Here is a 24972-nt window from a genome sequence, read left to right on the forward strand (position 1 = left end):
AGAACAGAACATTTAAACTATTCAATTTAAACGTGTACATTACATTTAAACTATTCAGTTTTGTTGTATGTTAAAAACTACACGTCGTCCTTCATTCATTGACTTTTTGCTGACATATACAAAAGTAAAATCAAGTCATGCATGCACTATTTGTTTATTCTTTTTAATATAATATAATGATAGAATCAGAGGAGTTCCAAATGGTGCAATTATTTTTTTTTAGTTTCGGTTTAAAAACGAATATTGCAACTTTACGTTAACGGTAAGTCATAGGAAACTAGTTTTAGTACAAATACCTAAACCTTTTGAAAAATCAAATTTAATAGTACTAAGAGTTTTGTACATGTTTTCCAAAAGAAATTCGCAACATAGAAAGATTTTAATATGATTTAAGCGATCATTGTCTCTCTTCGTTTTTATGGTAACAAAGGCTTTAAACACATTTCCATATTATAATTTAACATTATTTGTCAAAATATTAAAAAGCTGAAAGGACATTTTCCACAATGAATATTTAATCTTGATACACACCACTGCTTTTCAAACGGGGAAGTATTTCAATTTCAAATAATTTTAAATATTTAAATTTTAGTATCATCCTTGATCACTTCAAATGTATTACGTGGCATATTTAATTAGAACTTAAGTAGACATGTTGTAAAGTCGTGTGTATTCCAATTCAGAGCATACTTTAACTCAGATCGATTATTTAAAGACTACATTGGAATTAGTTTCATTTTCTGAGCCAGACATTTACAGTCATAACAAAATTAAGAAAAAAAGAAAAAAAAACCACACGTGACCTGTTTGGAAACATTATTGATATATATATATACTTATGAATATAATTATTTTCTGTGACTGTATATTACATTAATTTGTAGGATCCTTTACTATAGATAATTTAGCTGATCTGTAACATTAACATCTTCATGCCTTATATATCATGTAATGTAGTACGCCGCTAGATTAAAACTGACGTGGAAAGGTAACACATGCCCACCGAAAGCTCTTTTAAAATGAGAGCCCAGGTGGTCGTGTGGTCTAGCGGGACGGCTGCAGTGCAGGCGATTTGGTGTCACGATATCACAGTAGCATGGGTTCGAATCCCAGCGAGGGAAGAACCAAAAATTTGCGAAAGCAAATTTACAGATCTAACATTGTTGGGTTGATGTTTAGACGAGTTGTATATACATTATGTACACAGCCATGTATCACCATCATTGATGGCGATCCGATGGATACATCTGTTGTAGAGTTGTCACTGACTCAGACGTACTTATGAATATAATTATTTTCTGTGACTGTATATTACATTAATTTGTAGGATCCTTTACTATAGATAATTTAGCTGATCTGTAATATTAACATCTTCATGCCTTATATGTCATGTACTGTAGTACGCCGCTAGATTAAAACTGACGTGGAAAGGTAACGCATGCCCACCGAAAGCTCTTTTAAAATGAGAGCCCAGCTGGTCGTGTGGTCTAGCGGGACGGCTGCAGTGCAGGCGATTTGGTGTCACGATATCACAGTAGCATGGGTTCGAATCCCGGCGAGGGAAGAACCAAAAATTTGCGAAAGCAAATTTACAGATCTAACATTGTTGGGTTGATGTTTAGACGAGTTGTATATACATTATGTACACAGCCATGTATCACCATCATTGATGGCGATCCGATGGATACATCTGTTGTAGAGTTGTCACTGACTCAGACGTACTTATGAATATAATTATTTTCTGTGACTGTATATTACATTAATTTGTAGGATCCTTTACTATAGATAATTTAGCTGATCTGTAACATTAACATCTTCATGCCTTATATATCATGTACTGTAGTACGCCGCTAGATTAAAACTGACGTGGAAAGGTAACACATGCCCACCGAATGCTCTTTTAAAATGAGAGCCCAGGTGGTCGTGTGGTCTAGCGGGACGGCTGCAGTGCAGGCGATTTGGTGTCACGATATCACAGTAGCATGGGTTCGAATCCCGGCGAGGGAAGAACCAAAAATTTGCGAAAGCAAATTTACAGATCTAACATTGTTGGGTTGATGTTTAGACGAGTTATATATATATATATATATATATACTTGTATATTAAAATAAATCAAAACTGATATTTTCTTTTTGACATTTTTTTACTTACCATTATATTCATTTGTTGTTGATTAAAGTAGGGGCACAGTAGTGTGTGGTACGAAGCTGTTATAAATTGTTTGGTAGTCCGTAGCTTTTCGTAACTGCAAGTACTCTTTGATGGGTACATTTAGACATACGTTTCGTTTTGTAGTATGTTTTTTTAAATTTATTTTACACAGGCACTTGTCTCAGAGCCCCCTATATATACCTTAATATAACCGAAGGTACTTAACTTGCATTTAAGAAAAATGTCAGCCGGTGGCGAAATTCCGTTATAAGTCGATTTCTTGGCTGTCAACCCACAGGCACTTGTCTCAGAATTGTTTTTGCTTTATATCGTGTTAACTTAATGTATATAGAATTTATTTTTTCTGAGACAAGTGCCTGTGTTATTTTAGCCTAGCACAGATTTGACGATTGTCAACAAGAGATTCACAACTGATTTTTAGTTTTTTCGGATGTTGTGTTGCACACCACTGTTCAGGGTTGAAAAGGTAAATTACTCACTCTTTATATGCTTTTTCAAGGCAACAGTCCTGCAATCAAGGGGTTGTATGTGGCTTCTTGGTTAAGATTTGTTCATGATCATTCCACGTGCATGAACTATTACATTCAATTTGGTTTTCTTGACTAAAAAATAAAGAAAATATGGTACCATTGCCAATGAGACAACTCTCGACAAGAGACCAAATGACAGATAAATTAACAACTATATGTCACCGTACGGCCTTCAACAATGAACAAAGCCCATACCGCATAGTCAGCTTTTAAAGGCCCCGAAATGACAAATGAAAATCAATTGAAACGAGAAAACTAACGGCCTAATTTATGTAAAAAAAAAAAACAAACAACGAAAAACAAATATGTAACACATAAACAAACGACATTGTTTTAATATATTAAGTTATATATTTTACTTATGCTTGAAGGCTGAACGGTGACCTGTTATTGTCCACAAAATTATACTAAAGTCTATAAATGAAATTTATCTTCATATCATTTATATATATATAAGAAGATGTGATATGAGTGTCAATGGGCCATCTTTCTCATCAAAGTAACAGTATACCATTATAGGTCATATTTCCATTTTTATATATTCAATTCAAGTTGAATATCAAAGTCATCTGATATTTTTTTTCCTTCACTCTGATATTTTATCTCGAGGGAGGAAAATGATTTTTGTTCTTCGTCATTTTGCTACATTACTATTACAATTTTTTAGCACAGATTTCTACTTCCAGATGGCCCGCTCAAACATAAGACCTGGACGAGATGTGTGGGAGAATTCTTTCGTAGAACAATATTACAATCGAAACGATGATTCTAAAATAGTTCCACATAAAGATCCAAAAGACGACCCTAAATATAACGAAAAGAATACACTGATCAGGGAATGCCAGAAAATTGTTGGAACAAAGCCTTCTGGAAAACCACCTTTGAATATTGCCATCGTTGGCACACCCGGCGGAGGAAAATCGTCACTATTAAACACCATATTTTCTAGTTTTAGTAAAGATCGTTGGCATGATATAGCCCCTTTTGGAAGTTTTGGTACAGCAGATAAACAGCGCACAACAGAATTCACAAGGTTTGTTCTTCCTCTCTATTAGTTAACGATCTTTGGCCTATTACGAGTAACGATACTAGTACGCAACAAAACAGTCATATTAGCGCATACGAAGTGTACAAAACAACTCAAATATTTCGGATAACATATACCATTCATCCGTATTATACTATAACTATTTATAACAGAGTTGTGAAATTTAGTATTGTATCAGTTCATGTCGCAAATTACTATGAATAACAGTGAAATAGAACGGTTACGTTCTTTTCACACTTTTGGTTCTCTTCTTTCCGGAATAAAGTTGCCTAATCTAAATAAAAACTTTAACTAGAGGCTCTTTAGAGCCTGTGTCGCTCACCTTGGTCTATGTGCATATTAAACAAAAGACACAGATGAATTAATGACAAAATTGTGTTTTGGTGATGGTGTTGTGTTTGTAGATCTTACTTTCACTGAACATTCTTGCTACTTACAATTATCTCTATCTATAATGAACTTGGCCAATTAGTTACAGAGAAAAATATTTTATTAAAATTTACAAAATTTATGAAAATTGTTAAAAATTGACTGTAAAGGGCAATAACTCCTTAAGGGATCAACTAACTATTTTGGTCATGTTGACTTATTTGTAGATCTTACTTGCTCAACATTATTGCTGTTTACAGTTTATCTCTATCTATAATAATATTTAAGATAATAACCAAACATGGCAAAATTTCCTAAAAAATGACCAATTCAGGGGCAGCAATCCAACAACCAGTTGTCTGATTCATCTGAAGATTTCAGGGCAGATAGACCTTGACTTGATAAACAATTTAATCCCTCGTCAAATTTGCTCTAAATGCTTCAGTTTCAAAGTTATAAGCCAAAAACTACATTTTGCCCTATGGTCTATGTTTAGCCATAGCAGCAATCTTGGTTGGTTGGCAAGGTCACCGCACACATTTTTTATTCTCAATACCTCAATGATGATTGTGGCCAAGTATGCTTAAATTTGGCCTAGTAGTGTAAGAGAAGAATATGTTTGTAAAAATTATAAAAATTTACGAAAAATTGGTAAAAAATGACTATAAAGGGCAATACCTCCTTAAGGGATCAACTGACCATTTTGGTCATGATGACTTATTTGTAGATCTTACTTTGCTGAACAATTTTGCTGTTTACAGTTTATCTCTATCTATTATAACATTCAAGATAATTACCAAAAACGGCAAAATTTCCTTAAAATTGCCAATTCAGGGGCAGGAACCCCACAATCGGCTGTCCGAATCCTCTGACAATTTCAGGGCAGATAGATCTTGACTTGATACACAATTTAACCCCTTGACAGATTTGCTCTAAATGCTTCGGTTTCAGAGATATAAGCCAAAATCTACATGTTTCCCCTATGTTTTATTTTTAGCCATTGCGGCCATCTTGGTTGGTTGGCCGGGTCAACGAACACTTTTTTTAAACTAGATACCCCAATGATGATTGTGGCCAAGTTTGATTAAATTTGGTCCAGTAGTTGCAGAGGAGAAGATTTGTGTAAAAGTTAACGACGACGGACGACGGTCGCCAAGTGATGAGAAAAGCTCACTTGGCCTTTTAGGCCAGGTGAGATAAAACTGAAGGCACTGCTTTGTTTTTATTTCAATGAACTGAGTTCTATTATAGTCCCCATTTGTAGTAAGAAAAAAATTGAAATAATAGAGAAAAAACGGGGAAAATGTAATTTCGTTTTTGCCTCAGTTTGTTATAATTTAATTGATGTTCAATTTCGTTACAAAATATACATGGAAAAAAGTATTGCAACACCAAATTGAAATTCAATTTAAAAAAACACTCTTTATTTTTTGGTGAAATAATTTGTTGAAATAGAAGAAGCTAAACATTATATAAATATCACCTGAGTTTCATCAATAATTGGTAAGTTCTTATCTGCACATGCATGACATGCAGCTACTGTACTCGTAAACAATAAAACAGATGTTTTTATCCTCATTGTTTTCAACACTTTTAATAACCAAGTTTATAAAGGTATGTAAATAAACTCATCATAGATACCAGGACTAAATTTTGTATATTCGCCAGACACGCGTTTCGTCTACAAAAGACTCATCAGTGACGCTCGAATCCAAAAAAGTTAAAAAGGCCAAATAAAGTACGAAGTTGAAGAGCATTGAGGACCAAAATTCCTCAAAGTTTTGCCAAATCCAGCTAAGGTAATCTATGCCTGACACCTTGTAATTGGTCATCCACAACTTATAACTGCAGCAAGATGGCAGATTATCAGCATGAGAGAAGCAGGTATGTGGCTATGACAATTCCACGTAGTGTTGGTCATCACCATTCCACTATAAGTCATTTTGAGAATTAAACTCATGCAACAAACGATGTTACAGACCTTCCGCGATCAAGAATACCCTCTATAACATCTGTTAGGGAAAATTAAGCACAATAAAGGTTGGTTTGAAGGAAACCTATTGCAAACAATACAATCCTAAAAAGAGAGTGATGACCATACATGAGTCTTTAAACAATAGTTATCAAAAGTACCAGGATTATAATTGTATACGCCAGACGCGCGTTTCGTCTACATAAGACTCATCAGTGACGCTCAGATCAAAATAGTTCAAAAAGTCAAATAAATACAAAGTTGAAGAGCATTGAGGACCCAAAATTCCAAAACGTTGTGCAAATACGGCTAAGGTAATCTACTCCTGGGGTAAGAAAATCCTTAGTTTTTCGAAAAATTCAAAGTTTTGTAAACAGAAAATTTATAAAAATGACCATATAATTGATATTCATGTCAACACCGAAGTGCTGACTACTGGGCTGGTGATACCCTCGGGGAAGAAACGGCCACCAGCAGTGGCATCGACCCAGTGGTGTAAATAGTTATCAAAAGTACCAGGATTATAATTGTATACGCCAGACGCGCGTTTCGTCTACATAAGACTCATCAGTGACGCTCAGATCAAAATAGTTCAAAAAGCCAAATAAATACAAAGTTGAAGAGCATTGAGGACCCAAAATTCCAAAAAGTTGTGCCAAATACGGCTAAGGTAATCTACTACTGGGGTAAGAAAATCCTTAGTTTTTCGAAAAATTCAAAGTTTTGTAAACAGCAAATTTATAAAAATGACCATGATATTGATATAAATAACTGTTCGAGCTCGGCTCATTCCTACTGGTTATCGTGCGATAAGACCATTTCGGGGACCTTTGCCTACGAACAGACACAGTTTCCCGTATCCAATATAGTGCAGAGCTCGCCAAAGTTGGAAATTAGCATCGTGGAGGAAGATCCATTGTTCCAATGGAATTTGGTTTATCTTCCTTGGCCCGATCGTAGCCCGAATTTGAACAATATCGAGCATATATGGGACACTATTGGGCGTAAAGTGCACGAAATGACTGCCCAGTTCAAACACGTCATGAAATAAACAATATATTTCGCCAGGAATGGTTGCTGCTTCCTAAGCAACAAATTAGTCGACTTATGGCAGGAATCAGATACGGTTATCCTGTCGAATGGAGGCTGCGCACAAAGTACTAATTCTTTGGCGTATAAAGATCAACCATGATGAGAACAATCATCTAAAGATTAATTTTGAAATGTCTGACATTGAAAAGTTCGACCACAGTAAAAGTTGTAAAATACATTTTTTTTCAAAAAACACTTCATTTTGATACATGTATAAAAATTTCGGTTTGATAAAATATTTTATTTTCATACATTTTTTGTTAGTTTTAATGCAAATATTATCATTAACTACGTTTCAATATCATTTTACAAATATTTTATCATCTTATATCCAAAATAAGTGGCTGATTTTTCAAGATTTAAAAAATCAAGGTGTTGCAATACTTTTTTCCATGTTTATATATCGCGATGTTGTTGGTATAATGTTTGTGGATATTATAAAAGAAACCAACGTGTTTCTGCAACTAACATTAACTCAATGTTAATTTTCATTTAACAAACACTGTGTCACTGCTTGATGAAATATACACAATGGTATGGTTTTTTTTTCTATAAATGATTTTCTAAATAACATATTATTTCGTTATGTAGCTACGAAAAAAAAGATTACTACAAGCGACAAGTTGGAGACGATTATCTAATGCCGACCTTTTTGGACATGACTGGGTTTGAGGACGAAGAAACCGAAGAAAGTGTAGCACTTCTCGAATTGGTATTTACTGGCAGAATAAAGGAACATCAAGAATTAAGTAGTGTAAAAGACTACGCAGACAAATATGGCGCGGAAGCATTATTAGGAAGGTACAATAAAGGAGTATGTCATCGTCCGGTTGATCGGATAATTGTGGTCTGTTCGTCACATCTTAAAGTTAATTTACCAGTGAGCTTTTTAAATTCTGTTTGGAAAGCAGCAACAAAACATAGAGGTAACTATGACATGATATTAACCAGTTGAGAAATGCATTTGACTATTACATTACGTTGTCCTATTATCGTCCTTCTAATATCATTGGCACTCGCTCCTGTTACATTGAAATGTAAATTAATAAAAAAAAAGTTATTGTTCCATTGGAGACTTTCTTAAGTAGATCATTATCACGTTTGATGGATACAAAGTATGTTGTTAACTTCAGAAATATTTACAAACGTACGTGTACATCTGTACGTTCAAAGTATAGAACCACTAGTTCGGCCACGGTCGGGAAAACATGCAAAAAAAGTAGTACATATTTCAAACAAAATAGTTCTTTCGGAAGCGTATAAGCATGAACTATTAAGTAAAGGGATGGAATTACATGTTAATAATATGTGGTGCTGATTCTTTACGTTAAGTAGATTTAGTCATGTTCAAAAAGGTCAAAAACTAGTATGCATGAAGCAGTCATTCTTAATTTTAGACCCCCTAACTGCGGCACAGAATTGTCAATATATTGAGTAAGATCTGGTAGACTTTTCTATGATTTTGATATTATTTTGTCCCAAAAGTAGTACACTACACTGTAAAAAAAAATTTGAGAAAGAGCAGGTGAGTTTGTTTTTTTTTTTAATTTGAATTTATTGTCTAAAAGAAATGCACAACAAAATAACTGTGTTCCCGGTCCAATTCTATGACCTTTTCTTTTTGCTCTTATATATGGTGGCCGCATAAGGCGATTTCGCGTTTTCGCGTTTTCTCGTTTTCGCGTTTACGCCTTTCATATTCCTCAGGGCGAAAACGCGAAATTGCAAAGTCGAAAACGCCAAAACGCGAGGTCGAAAACGCGAAAAAGCGAAGTCGAAAACGCAAAACCGATTTCGCTTTTTCGCGTTTTCGCCTTTTTGACTTCGCGTCGCGATTTTGCCTTTTCGCGTTTTTATGATATACATGTTATTATAACATAACATTTTAAATATAATTGGAGACAAGACTACAAAAAAGAAAAAGACAAAAGGTATATAAGTCAAACACTCAATGTTGTATTAGAAAATATTTGTCAATGGGTTGATGAAAACAAAATGTTAGTTAATGTGTCGAAAACTAAGACAATGTGTATAGGTTCAAAACAAAAACTGTCTGTGATGTGTAATGACACATTAAATATATCCATTAATGGACAAAAGATTAATGAAAGTCGCTGTGAAAAAGTCCTGGGTATTTTTGTTGACAAAACTCTTTCTTGGTATGATCAAATTAATCATATAATCAAAAAAGTTAATTCTTAATTAGCTTTATTAAAAAGAATCAAGAAGTACTTGAATCACAATGCACGAATTCTATTTTACAATGCGTATATTCTTCCACATTTGGATTACTGTTGTTCAGTATTGGGAAACTGTAACAAGTTTTTAGTTGACAGTTTACTAAAATTGCAAAAAAGGGCAGCTAGAATTATTTTAAACGAACACGATATTCGTAAATCATCTATTGCACTATATAAGGAATCTGGAATTATTCCAGTTACTAAGAGAATACTTCACCACAAATCATTATTAATGTATAAATCAAAACACCAACTGACACCAAAATATTTATCAAATCTTATTGTGCCTACAAGTAGTAAACAATCGTACAATACTCGACTTTCGTCATCGGATAATTTTATTGTCCCTAAATCAAATACAGAATTATACAAATCAAGTTTTTCTTGTAGTGGTCCAACAGTGTGGAATTCACTGTCCAGTGAAATTAAAAAATCAATTAATATATCTGCATTCAAAAACTATTACAAGTCATTTTATTTTTAAAAGTGTTAAATTTATAAGTTAAGCCACAATGTATACCATAGGTGTTTTTGTTGTTGTTGTTATATTACTTTATTATATAATACGTCTATTGTTTACATTTGTGTAATAGTAGATTAATTATGTTTTATTCATATTGTTAACATTGTATGTAGAGAGCCGTATTGAAAATCGGTTTAATCCAAATAAGTTACTCTCGTTAAATAAAGATATTATTATTATTATTATTATTATTATTATTATTATTATTATTATTATTATTATTAAAGTATATTGTCATATAAATTTCATATATGTGACGTATTTTAAATATATTCATAAATTAGACAATTTCTTTATATTCTTTGTTGACAATTACTGAACAAATTTAAAAACAGATGCATTTGTATAAATGCCTTTGAATATACAATTTGCTGGAAGTTATAGTTTGGACATTTTAAAATAAATAAAATTAATCATTATTATCGCCATGGTTACTTAAAATACATAATCTTTCATTTAATGCTCTTGTTGTGAATCTAAAATTTTTAATATTTAAAGTAGCTTGTGAGAAAAAAGTTTAAAATTTAATACATTGTGGAGATAAGACTTTTGTCACAAAAAACTTGGGACGGTTTCGCGAAACTATCCTTAGACCTGTTATAAGATACTAGAATATCTTATGACATGTCTTATGATCCTCTTAGGACTATCCAAGAACTCTCTTTAAAACTGTTGAAGGTTGATCTTAGTAAAGATATCATAAACCTGTCGCATGTTCTTTTAATTTAAACAAAAAGTAACATGGATTTATGGAAAATTCATGTAAATATAGAATGAGTTTCCCATATACTTTCAAATTTTCAAAGATGGAAATTTGTTCATCTACAGGAGACACCAAGGGACAAGGGATATACTGTAAACAATAACAACAATCCTCCCCATGGCAAATCCAGATTAACAAAACAAATAAAGAAACTGAATCTGGTCAAATTAATTTACAAATATATTTTAAAATGTCAAAAATATGATTTCAAGCAAATTGTACACTCAAAGGCATTTTATACAAATGCATCTGTTTTTAAATTTGTTCAGTAATAATAATAATAATAATAATAATAATAATAATAATAATAATAATAATAATATCTTTATTTAAAGAGAATAACTCATTTGGATTAAACCAATTTTAAATAAGGCTCTCTAAATACATTATCAACTACATGTCTAAAACATAATTAATCTACTAATATACACATGTAAACAATAGATGTATATAAAGTTAAACAAAATATAAATACAACAAGAAAAACCGCCTATAGTTTACATTGTGGCTTTACTTATAAAATTGACACTTTTAAAAAGATAATGACTTGTTAGAGTATTTGAAACAAAGAAAGTAAGGGAAATGTCGTATTTATGAAAATATTTAAAGTTAACCATAGATATGAAATTTATATGACAATCATTTGAGTGACTTATACTTTGTAGTCTTGTCTCCAATTTTATTAAAATTTTTATGTTATAATAACATTTATATCGTAAAAACGCGAAAACGCGTAAAATACATCGCAAAAACGTGAAAACGTGAAATCGCGAAATCGATCCTACAGGGCGAAAACGCAAAGTCGAAAACGCGAAATCGGTTTCGCGTTTTCGAATTCGCCTTTTCGCGTTTTTCGCGTTTTCGCCCTGTAGAATATGAAAGGCGAAAACGCAAAATGGCCTTAACCGGCCATCATACTTATATACTTTATCGAGTCACCCAAACATCTTCCATTTTAGTAGACCATATTTATAGCAATGAACTAGATAATATTCATTTTATATCTGTTTCGAAGTATTCTATCAGTGACCATTATCCAGTATGCATTTCTCACAAAAGAGGGTATAAATCGAAAAAGAAAATTCATGAATATATTACGTTCAGATATACTAACATTTTAATGAAAATTATTTTATCAATCACATATCACAGTGTTCATTTAATTGTGTATTAGAAATCGATGACCCCATAGAAGCACTGTTGTCTTTTTTGAATATTTTTACTGAAGTATTAAATCAACATGCTCCACTCATTAAAAAGAGAGTAAAACGTTTGTATCAAAATGAGTGGATACATGATGAAATTCTAGATAGCATGAGAAAACGTGATTTTTATCATAAGAAAATAGATAGTTTAAAATCTAAATTATGGAAGAACCTACATACTGTCAGCGGTAGCGACAATCATACCAGTATATAAATAATAAGTAGATTGTACCAAAAAGGAAATTTTAGAACCAAAAGACATTGATGATGTTTTTAATGCTTATTTCAAAAAAAATCACAGATAATCTTAATATAATCAAAACATGAACAATTCTAGTAGTTGTTTTAGCTCCAGAATATATGTCCAGTCTTATTTTATCAGCTTCTGCAAACCAAATATATAATACAAGAGATTTTCATCCTCAGATAATTTTATAATTCCAAAACCAAATACAGAGTTGTATAAGTCTATTTTCTCGTACACAGGACCAACAGTGTAGACTGCTTTTCCTAATTCAATCAAAAAATCAAAAACAGTATCAGAATTTAAAAATAAATCTATGTACTTTTAACATTACCATCTTGTTGGTACTGTAATGCCATATCATAATTGTTTATTGTATTTTAAATTGTATATAATCTTTATTTATCATTATTATTGATGCATTGTTTATTTTTAATGTAATTACTATTGAAAATTGGTGTATACTAATCCAAATGAGTTACTCTCTCTAAATAAAGATATTATAATTACTAAAACACTTTCCGTTAATCAAGTTTATCAAAATATTGGCTTTTCAATTAGAATTTGCCCATACCATATCCATTTTCTTGTAAAATCTTTATAACGTGACGGTACCCAAATTGCACCTATTTTGACAGTTTTTTTATGATAAAAACAAAACTTCCCATTCTGTGTTTATTTTGTAGCCGTATCCTTCTTTATTACACAAGGACACTAATTTGGTTATTAATCCTTATTCAGTTAAATGGGCAAATGGTTGTGAAATGGCAAAATAAAATACAAGATAAAGTTTCAATTTATACTGAAGTTTTGCTTTGCACTATACGCAAAATTCTTTTAAAAACTCGAGAGTGACAATTTGTGAATACATTAAAGTGCAATTTAGGTCAGTAGAGAGTGTATCCTCCACGCTTCCGGAAAAGTTCATCCACAGGTCGTCTCATGCTGTGAACTAAGCGTCGTAATGTTCAAACAGGAATTATTTGCCATTCTTTAATCAAGGGTGCTCGTAACTTCTGTTAATTCTTACTAGCTGGAACCCTGTTGCTATTTTTCTACCAATATCATCCCAGACATGCTCAATGGGATTCATGTCCTGTGACAAGGGTGGCCAAGGAATAGAGTCAGTTACCTCCTGACGTAAATAAGCTGAAACAATGCGTGCTCTGCGTGGTCTAGCATTATCATCATTGAATATTGGTCTAGTTGCAAGATATTGTGCCACAAAGATATCCCGGATGATATTATCGCGATATTGTTGACTCGTCATGTCCTATCCAGAATATACAGGTCAATTTTGCAGTCGAATAAAATGACAAACCCCTACCACCAAAAGCTGTAATTCCATGAATGTGCCCTTTCCTGTATGCTGTATTTTGAGCACGCCATACGCGCATGCGCTTATCAATATGATGTTAGAGAAATCTTCTCTCGTCAGACCAATGGACTTGACGCCACTATCTGAAAGTCCTATTGCGGTGACCAAGTGACCACTTATGTCGAGCTTGACGATGCCTACGAGTCAACAGTGGTCTTTTGACTGGTTTACGTGCACGTAAATTGGCACAATTTATTCTGCGGTTAACAGTCACATTTCATTGCACGAAACTTGCAAGTAAAAAACTTGTATGTAGCTATATAAAACCTGTTTTTTTAAGGAACCTAGGAAAATATTTGTATACCTGAATTCTTACCTGTCGATTAAAAATAGGTTTACGTAATATATTGAAACAAAGCATTGTCAAATTTAGATTTAAAGCAAAAATATTTAGGTGTTGCTTAACTTTTGGCGAGGTGTATAGTTGTTGATTTCTGTGTTATTTTGTCTTTTGTGGAGAGTTGTCTCATTTGCAATCATACCACATCTTAATTTTATATTAACCCTGCCATATTCCTAATTAGGCACAACATAGGCATAATTATCGACATAAAAAAATGAATAATAATGCCCTCTCTTCCCTTCCCAATCATTCATCTATAAAATAATCTGACCATTAGGAAATAACACAAAAGTGACGTTAAACACCAATCAGTCAAAATCCCTTCCATAGAATATCAATTAATCATCCCTTAACTGTCCGTGTAGTTCTTATATTTATCCAGGTTATCGTCCTACAGGGATGTCCAACTACGCACGTTTATAACACAGCTTACATTCTTATATATCTGCATTCATAAATTAATTAATGTCATTTAGACTAAACGACGCCATGTTTGTTATATGCCTCTGCCTTCTAAACAACCTATCAGAAGAGAAGAGGTGAAAGAGAGCCAGAAGATCTTCCCAATGCAAAAAAAAAAACAGAAATGGATCCGGACTTTTCCTAGCTCACTACTGAAGAACAAACAAACGCGCCCTATTAATATGTTTTATTTTTAAAAAATGGCATTGTTAAATATATATACATATAAATATAATCATCATTCAAATGATATTGTATTTTTTTTTATAAGACGTACTTTATTACATAATCTGGGACCAATGACTCCTTCAGAATAATGAATTTCGTCAAATTATCATGCACTTAATATATTTCTTTAACTGTTCAAACTCTTAAATGGCGCACATGATGGTACTAATTCATTTATTATGACTGTGATATGTTGCATTCCCAAATTGACATATTTGACCTAGATACGACAACCGTTAATGCTGGCTGTTCAAACTCCTGAGCCTCCCTCTGAAACATCACAGTGCCAGCCGTTTGCTTCTTTACAAACAAAAAAAGGGGGGGGCAGTGATATTGTTGAATTTTTTCAAAACTACTTCTACCCTTGTTTATTGGGAAAATATGCGTCATTTTTATCAAATTGGGAAATTTATAATGAATCATGAATTTGACTGGAACTTCAATTTGCAGACCCCCTTTCAAGAGGTAAACCCTCGTTTGAAATAAGACCCCTTATTGCCAGTGATGATACTAAATAGACCCTGAAATCTGCACATATAGTCAATTTAGGCATAACAAATGTTTAAATTAGTGTTTTTCAGTTTGTATTCATGCACAATTTCTACTGAGACTGCACTGTTTGGGAAAAAAGTTGGGTTTTTTTGGGAATAATTTTAAGTCAATTTTTTTTCAAATTGTGATTCTTCTCCAGGGGGAAAAGCCTTTATTCTCCGGTATTTTAAGGCAAACTGTGCACCACTTATTGCTGACCTGTTTTTGAATTGCTATGAGTATCAATTTATGACAAAAATCAGCAAAGACCCATCGAAACAACATATGATAAACAAATTTAATAATACTTTTAGATATTTGGATGATATTTTGGCTCTCAATAATGACTACTTCAGTATGTATACTAAAGAAATGTATCCGGTTGAACTTACTTTAAATAAAGCTAATACTAACAATGACCACTGCCCTTTCCTCGATCTTGATATCTATATCACCAACGGAAAGCTTAAAATTTATGATAAAAGAGACGATTTTTCATTTCCTATTGTTAATTATCCATTTTTAGATGGTGACGTTCCCTTGTCACCAACTTACAGTGTTTATATATCTCAACTTGTACGATTCGCACGTGTATGTAACAACGTTTTAGATTTTAACGAGAAAAATTTATGTATTACTGAAAAATTATTACACCAGGGTTTTCGATATCACAAACTAGTCAAAACATTTACTAAATCTTATCATCGGTATAAGGACATCATTCGTAAATATAGCTCAACATGCAGACTTCTTATGCATGTTATACGTTCAGGTATTTCACATCCAATTTTTTATGGAAATATTCTTTATAAAGCACAAAAATGTCAGTATTCACCTCATAAAGTACCAAACCTTTAAATAGACTTATTAAGAAGGGATATAGTTACGATACTGTTGTCAGGTCATTAAAGATTGCATATTTTGGCATTAATATTGATTCACTTATAGGGTCTTTGCATCGGAACTAAACACATTTATTCAAAAACCAGTTGTTGGCATGACACGGGTTATGTTCTTCTCATATATGTTATGAAGGTATGATACTAAACCCCTAACGGGAAGGATTGTGCCTGATAATCATATGATGAAATCATAATCTTTCAATCAGTTTAATTAAAGTCTGGAGCTGGCATGTCAGTTAACTGCTAGTAGTCTGTTTTTATTTATGTATTATTGTCATTTTGTTTATTTTCTTTGGTTTCATCTTCTGACATCAGACTCGGACTTTTCTTGAACTGAATTTTAAATGTGCGTATTGTTATGCGTTTACTTTTCTACATGTTTCATCTTCTGACATCAGACTCGGACTTTTCTTGAACTGAATTTTAAATGTGCGTATTGTTATGCGTTTACTTTTCTACATTGGCTAGAGGTATAGGGGGAGGGTTGAGATCTCATAAACATGTTTTAACCCGCCGCATTTTTGCGCCTGTCCCAAGTCAGGAGCGTCTGGCCTTTGTCAGTCTTGTATTATGTTAATTTTAGTTTCTTGTGTACAATTTGGAAATTAGTATGGCGTTCATTATCACTGAACTAGTATATATTTGTTTAGGGGCCAGCTGAAGGACGCCTCCGGGTGCGGGAATTGTCGCTACATTGAAGACCTGTTGGTGACCTTCTGCTGTTGTTTTTTCCATGGTCGGGTTGTTGTCTCTTTGACACATTCCCCATTTCCATTCTCAATTTTAATATCACTGGAGGGTCATGGAAGAGCCTACACAAACGCTTTTACACTTATACGTATATGACATAGACATTACCTTAATTGTCCTATTCAGAATCGAAATAATTGATGCAAGCTAAACTATATTGTAGTTTTAACATGGGTTATTTTAGCCCTCACGTTTGTGTTATTTCACCCATCTCTATCGCTCGGGCAAAAATAATCACGAATACCATGCCTACCCATGTTAAAATTACACTAAAGTATAGCTTGCATCAATTATATAATTTTTCAAATAGATTTTGAACACATTTAGATATTGACACGATAAATACAAATATAATAGTCCTTCCTCTCTCAGAAAAACACCCTTTATATTTAAGGCATCTTATTGACCCTTGCAATATACCGTCTCTGGGGTAGACCTTCACAAAGTAAGGCACTATGAAGTATAGAAAAAAAAGACAAAGGAAACGCAAGCGGTGTTGAACTTATTTTCATTTCTTTATTTGTAAACAGGAATACCGGTTTATGGAATATTGACATGCAGGGACAAACACCCACCAAACATCGTTCAAGACAGAATAGAATCATTTTGCCAATCCCTGGCGTTACCGCAATGTCGGTTTGCTCATATCATAAATTACTGTGACGACATCGATAGGGAAGGGGTATATTACAAACATACGACTATCCCATCACTTGATGTACCAGTATTACAGTTCATGCAACAGGTACACTCGACATGTTAATCAGTTTACTGCTTAGTTAAGACTGCTAGACACATGTCTATGCTGTCGTGGCGTAAACTATTTTCAAATTGTGAACAATAATTTAGTTTTTTATTGAGCTAGATGGTGTATATTATTTTTTTTCAAAATGTTTATTCAAAAAACCAAATTGAAATTTTTAAAAATCTTATTAGAAACTTTGTTCATGTTGTAAATAATAGTCATATGTTTTCTGTGATATTTGCAGAATTCTACACACGAATTTTCACTTTTGGTTAGGTAAATCTTTTTTTTTTATATTGTTGTTTGTAATGGTCTGATGTTTTCACTATTCACGATCAAGAGTTGTTCGAAGCATTGTACATGTGAGAGGTTTAAGGTCGATGTTTTTCACACTAGGAAGTCTTCATATATCAAGTGAAAATTATCATCATCGTTATATTATTATCATTATTTCATGTACATGTTTATATGCATGTATAGCAATATGATTGCCAATGAAAAACTGTCAATGAACGACCAAATGACATAGAAGGTTGGTTTAGTCTAAAATATTGAAAAATATCACATATCATACTCCAATAGGCACACAAAAGGCAAATGTTTAACATTTTAAAAGAGGAACCAATGCGCTGATTTGTGTATTAATACGTGCTTGTTATCGCTAATTTAAATAAACAAAAATGTAAATATATTTTTTTTTTAAATTTCAGGTTTTGCAACCACGTCCAAATGATCCAACAGAGAAACAAGTCACCAAAATGAACATGGTTTCACTTTTGGCATTCATATTGGCTGTATTGGCATTTACATGTGTACTTTTAACTTCGAATCCCTAATCGGGATTGTTTTTGAAATTGAAATTCATAACCATGATAACAATGTTAACCTTTTAGCTCACTATTTCGTTTAAATGTGACATAGAACTTTAAACGTATGTGTGTGTTTGTGTGTGTTCTTATTTAATTGTAGTTGATACGGAATTAAAATTGATACATTTGTAACAGTCATTTCAGTAAGCTCACCTCGATGTTCAGGTGATAGGTTTTCGATTCGTATTTGTTAAAGTTGGCTTTTCTTATAATGCTAAGATGTAGTATAAGGCCAAAAATAAAATATTGTTGGTTTCCCCTCCCACTACCGACCCTGTAAAGTCGCATCGACATGGAAAATTTTATTGGCCATTCTTGTTCAATTTTTTTTTCTATGTTGGTTTTTGATGATATCTTTCCGATGCTGTAGTAAACGTGCATTGGTTTTTTGTCATACATGTACCTTTCCGATGCTGTAGTCAACAAACGTTTTAAATCAAGGCATTTTTGCATTGAAGCGTTTATATGATTCGGAATCAAGGAAAACAAACATAATGGCCTTGCCGCACGATTTGTGTTGTGTGAAAATGTGATATTTGAAAATAAAAAATCTGAAGCATCTTTCAACCCACTGAGTGTACCTTGATTGGCTTTGTCTTTTACCTCTGTTCCTGTTTGAAGGATAAAATCTTTGAGTAAAAATGGTCTGAATCGTGCTTTGAAATCAATCTACTTTTGTTTTCGACTTCGAACAGGTTGGGCACAAGTCAGAAAATGTTGGATACGCGAATTCCATGCTTTCAGGGAACCTCCCTGATTTCTGGTGTAAACAAGACCAGCTTAATATGTTTTTATTTTTCAATTTATGGCATGAAATTTACAAAAGGGCACGTTTTACGTTATAACTGCATCAGTTGAATTTGTAAATACTCAAAGTATTCTAGGAACAACAAAACATGAATAAGTGAAGCCTTGTTTTTTCTAGAACTTACTCGAAAAAAGAAAAACAAAGGATATGCGGTATCCATTCATGACACCAAATCAGTAAATACAAAGCGAAAAACACATGAAAAGCAAAGGAAAATGATTTGTTTACGAACTATTTTTATTCCCCTACATTCGAAAACATACTATTTGTTATCATATAAATAGATGTATTTATATAAAGGAAAGTGTGCCCCTCCCCGGATTTACTCTATGGTGAAAGGGACTACTTTGGAAATAAAGTAAACCATAATTTGACGTCTCCTTTACGTTTTCTCTGTTTTTCAAACTATAAACTGAGATCGTCAACAGAAATCAATAATTATTGCAAAACAAAATATAAAAAAACGCGGCGTATATCCAGGCTATATAATAACAATAGTGCTTTGAGGATAAGAAATGAGAATAAAAAGTAAACGAATTGAATTTGAAAAAAAAGTTTTTGTCTAGATTTGCTCGCACTATCATTTTCCATATTCAGTGAATTTGAAAATTACATAGTTCAATGAACATGGGTACATGTACCTAGTTTCACGCTGATCTGAGTACAACGTCGTCTTGACTAGATTCAACAATAACGTCAACCTATGCAACCTAATCCTTTATTCTCTAGAAAAAAGAACTTTTAATGTCTATTTCCTATACTCAAAAAGAGCACATAAAGAGAAACAAGCTGTATGAGTACATTTCATGCCGACATACATTGTGTACGATACTTTCAAATTGAAATTATACGTGCACTTTTTTGTACGGCATGCATCCTTAAAATAAATGTACGGTGGCAGAATGCCGCCATGAAAGAAAAAACAAACATGTTGTTCCCTCAAGATTATATGTCGTTCCCTCAAGATGCTATGTCGTTGCCACAAGATAGTTATCTCGTTCCCTCAATAATAATAATATGAACTTTGAACCCCTTTAATTCCCAGAAGGTGCTACCCCCCCCCCCCAAACAAAATATTTAAGGGGCCCTGGTGAATGTTATAATTAGATATAAAAGTAAATCTGTGCATGTTCGGCGGCAAAAAACACGTGTTTCAAAATGATGGATGGAATAAGAAAGGTAAACATTGATTCCGCTGTTTTAGGATTATCTTCTAAACTGACAAGTTCTTTTTCTTTGCTGCAAATCCTCATCTTCAAGCTTCTCGAGCTCGATCTTGCTTGTGCAATGTAAACGCCAACTGATTTTTTTAAGATCGATTCAAATAAAGATCGATTCTTATCGATCTTGCTTGTGCATTGTAAACGCTAACTGGTCTTATTAAGACTTGTTTTCCATTCAAATAAAGATCGATTAAATTGTGTTGCCAGTGTAAACGGGGTCTTATATATACATGTACTCACAAATAATTTGACCTTTACAAGATTATAGAATTTAAGACTATAGTTTTTAATTTGTTGGGGAGCTTCTTAACAATAAAAAATATTTCAATAGAGAAAAAAAAGAAGATTTAAGTGGCTGTGAATTTTGTGCGAGAAATTAATATGAGCTCACTTATCTACCCAAGGGGAATACTCTACGACATTTCTTTTACGAGCCTCATATTAAGTCAAACTACTTTTGTTAAATATATTAACTGAATATTTGCGCAAATTTATCTGGAGAATATAACGCTTATTTACTTTTTCCCCGAGTAAAATCACAGATTATCTCCAAATATCCTAGCAGGTTCATGTTTATCTCGGCTTAAAACTAGACGGTGAGATAATCCCTGTTTCATTTGAAATAAAGTAAAATAAATTTATTTAAGTGGTTAAAATGTGTCAAACACACCCCTCCCTACCAATCGCTAAATATGTTTCGTGCCCGTTGTACCTTACACCAAATTTAATTAGAATACGAACTGGTGTATAATTTAAAAAAAAAATAAGTTCCTATCTATATCTAATGTATTGCAAGAAACAAACACTGACAAACTAACTATGAACAGAATTATAACAAGGAAAATATGTTTGTGTTGCTTTAGCATGTAACTACTGCTTTGCAAATAAAGAATTCAGTTCAGTTAAGATAATTCACTCTATAAAACTCATATTAACCTAAATGCAGTAAATAGATGTTCGTCTAGATTTGTTTCTTTCGTGTCAACTCTGCAAATCCATATCTTTTGGCATGAATCTGACACTAAGGACTGTAGAACAGTGATGAATTGCACTATTATAGGATTCTAATATAGGTCCTTTGGTGGAAAAACAACTTTCTTTAGCTTTAAGGGGACTCGCGGGTCTAAATTATTTTTTTTATTCAATATAGGATAACTCTATATTTTTCTATAAATTAACTTTATCTTATATTACTTAATAGAAAAATGAAATAAAACAATGGGGTCACCGTTCATTTACGCTCACAATCTGCCTTCGAAAGAAGCATACATTTTTGTTTTAATGTCCTTTTTTTCTGTTGAACTAATAGGAGAAATAGCGGTAATAGTGAAATAAAAAAGAACTAAATTACAGAAATCACTTCAATTTTACAATTATTTAGTTTATGTACAGCTTATTCGAAAACCACAATAACAAATATAGGTCACCAATGAGTTAAAAAAAAATCATATCTAATGCCAACAAAAAGCATTTTTGTACCAAAGGGAGATAACTTGGAGCTTTTTCAATGATGTCTAAATTTTAAAAGTCACCTGGGGCCAACACGAATTGATTTTTTGGAATGAGTTTTGTACCATATGATAAAGTGCCAACTACTTAAAGAAGTAAATAAAATCTGTAATGAAAAATAAATGTTTATTTTTTTTCTGAAAATCTTGTACCCGCGAGCTTCCTTAAATGCACAAAAGCGGTCGATATCGTCACAAACTATAAACAAATATTTATTCACGAAATGTTGTAAAAGAGTTTGCTCTTGTTTTTTTTTCGGAATAAATAGTTGAAACTTTAACCATCCGCAAATCAACCCCACCCCACCCCCCGCACACACACACGTTCGACCCTTCCATCCCCTATATGGGCTTTTTTTCAATAAAAACCTACTTGGATGTGTACGGATTGATTGTTTAGTCTTAAACGCATCATTTTTTTTATTAGTTGTTAGTGGCTTTGAACTAGCTGTCAGATAACTGCGAGTACTCTCAGATCTGTTCATTTTGTCTTTTTGTGTTGGGATGTATAAGTACCCGGCCACGTCCACTTGTATTTTTTGTCAATCTGATGAGTTAAGCCTTTTTCAACTGATTTTTATAGTTCGTTCTTATATTGTACTGTCCCAGGTTAGGGGAAGGTTTGGGATCCCGCTAACATGTTTAACCCCGCCACATTATTTATGTATGTGCCTGTCCCAAGTCAGGAGCCTGTTATTCAGTGGTTGTCGTTTGTTTATGTGTTACATATTTGTTTTTCGTTCATTTTTTTACATAAATAAGGCCGTTAGTTTTCTCGTTTGAATTGTTTTACATTGTCTTATCGGGGCCTTTTATAGATGACTATGCGGTATGGGCTTTGCTCATTGTTGAAGGCCGTACGGTGACCTATAGTTGTTAATGTTTGTGTCATTTTGGTCTTTTGTGGATAGTTGTCTCATTGGCACTCATACCACATCTTCTTTTTTTATATATTTCTTAAAAAAAGTGTGTTTGATCTTTGCAAGTAATTTTTTGTGCAGTCAGTACATTGAATTAGATTTAACAGTTGTTAGCAAAGACACAGTTTACTTTTTAGAGGGATTGATAAGATATTGATTCCTGAATCATGGTCAAAAACAACCAAAATGGCATGTCCCTAGACCGCCTGTTCAACATTCATACTCTAAAATATCGTAAAAAAATGTAGAAATAAATATTTTTTTACTTAATATAAGTTCGTTAATAATTCAAAAGTATGTTTAGAGCCAACATATTTTAATAAACAGCTTTTGTTCCCTACTAAATAGTTTTTCTATGGTCGGGTTGTTGTCTCTTTGACACATTCCCCATTGCCATTCTCAATTTTATTTAACATAGGATTTTTAATTTCAGAATGTGTGTCCCTGACACAATATCCACTACCAAACTGAGTCATTAAAATTTGCTAATAAACAGTTTTATAAAATCAATGTAATTTTTGTTTGCAAGTGATATAAACATTAGGGTCTTACAAAAGAAATGATGCTTTTATAACGGCAATTAAATTGTTGGTAAGAAAAATTGAGCAAATGGACCAGAGTGATACCGTATTTTTGTAAATGTCCACTACGACACGGGTCAAATCTCCTTCAGTATCTGGTTTTAAAAATATGAAAAAAATATCAGTGTACAGCTTAATGCATGCTTTGATATATACTATAATTTCCAAGAAGAGAACTTCCCATACATGTACTTTTTATTTTATTTTTAAAATAAAGTATATATGAATTCATGTGAGTGTTGTATGATGCCATTAAATAGTTTTGTTTAAAAAAAAACATCACAAACTACTGACTTAAACATGTTAAAAAGTCACTTTAGCATGTTTAATGACGGTTTGTGGCACCGTTAAAGTCCACAATTCCTCTAAAGTACACAACACCGCTAAAGTCCACAACAAATCTCCGCTAAAGTCCACAACGCCGCTAAAGTCCACAAACTTTCCGCTAAAGTCAACAAAATGACCTCCGCTAAAGTCCACAAGAAAACGCCGTTAAAGTCCAAAATAACAAGTTCCGCTAAAGTCCACAAAAAAGCACCGTTAAAGTCCACACATTTTTTTTATTAATAAAAACAAAAGTTTTTTTTATCTTGTTAGAATAATACAAAGCATGGGCCTTTATTCTCGGTTGTTATTTGTTTATCAGTTTGATAAAGGAAAAAGTACAGTATATATCTGTAGATAATTTTGTTCCATTAATTTTGATCTTTGTATTATGATGATGATGGACATTTATCATGATGATGGACAATTTGAATATCATTTCCTAAAAAGTTCGTAAATTCGTTAGTTATTTTATTCAAAAACTTAATTGCATTATAACTGCTGTTTTTTTATGTCACCCTGACGGAGGTCGGGTGACATAGTGTTATTGTTCCATTCTTTTTTTTATTCATAATCTTTCTTATTATTCCACACTTTTTTGTCCAGACTATTTCTCGGAATTGAATGGACCAATGGTGATGGAACTTTGCAATAATGTTAACCCCCATGTGCAGATGTGCAATCGGAGGTTGGCATTTCCAAGATGGCTGCCGTTATCATGGAAACAAAAATAATGTGAAAAATCGGAAAGTCTTCCAAAATGAAGAAACTTTTCGAAAATGTTACTTGGCTTGAGAAGACTTGCCATTCATCTTTGGAATTTTCAAAATGGCGACCGATGCCATGGAAACAGTACAAACATCAAAATTTTCAAATTTCTTTAAATTTTCTGAAAATTTGCAAAATGATGTATTGTGAAGTAAATTATGTTAATTCAATGTTAAAAAAAAATCAAAATGGCTGCCACTTAGTGGCAATTCGCGGACCAGGGTGACTTCCGCTATTGCTCGCAATGGCAATTCTACATTTGTAGTTGAAATTCTACCCACCCCTTTCCCCATAACACACACACACCCAACGCCCTATTAATCCGACACCCCATTGGTCCGACATCCAATTAGTCCGACACCTCCTTTGGCCCGATACCCCAATCGTTCGCCACTGAATAATTGAACAAGTCTTTATTTCAAGAGGATAATCCAATTGGTTAAAACCTTTCCTCCTGAGAGTTATCTGAATAA

General features: G+C 32.9%; 1 protein-coding gene across 2 annotated transcripts; it reads left to right on the forward strand.

The window, feature by feature from the left end:
• The first annotated feature begins 189 nt into the window (after window positions 1-189).
• Window positions 190-18484, forward strand: LOC143042149 (uncharacterized). 2 transcript variants are annotated; one of them, XM_076214407.1, is made up of 5 exons: window positions 190-262; window positions 3390-3736; window positions 7776-8110; window positions 17284-17498; window positions 18209-18484. In XM_076214407.1, the coding sequence occupies exons 2-5, from the start codon at window positions 3390-3392 to the stop codon at window positions 18332-18334; spliced, it is 1023 nt and encodes a 340-aa protein (XP_076070522.1). In that variant the 5' UTR covers window positions 190-262; the 3' UTR covers window positions 18335-18484. The 2 variants fall into 2 exon arrangements, with proteins under 2 accessions (XP_076070522.1, XP_076070521.1); XM_076214406.1 differs by having other exon boundaries at window positions 191-262; window positions 3371-3736.
• Window positions 18485-24972: the final 6488 nt, after the last annotated feature.

The sequence above is a fragment of the Mytilus galloprovincialis genome, chromosome 8 (assembly GCF_965363235.1).
Source record: "Mytilus galloprovincialis chromosome 8, xbMytGall1.hap1.1, whole genome shotgun sequence".
Lineage (NCBI taxonomy): Eukaryota > Metazoa > Mollusca > Bivalvia > Mytilida > Mytilidae > Mytilus > Mytilus galloprovincialis.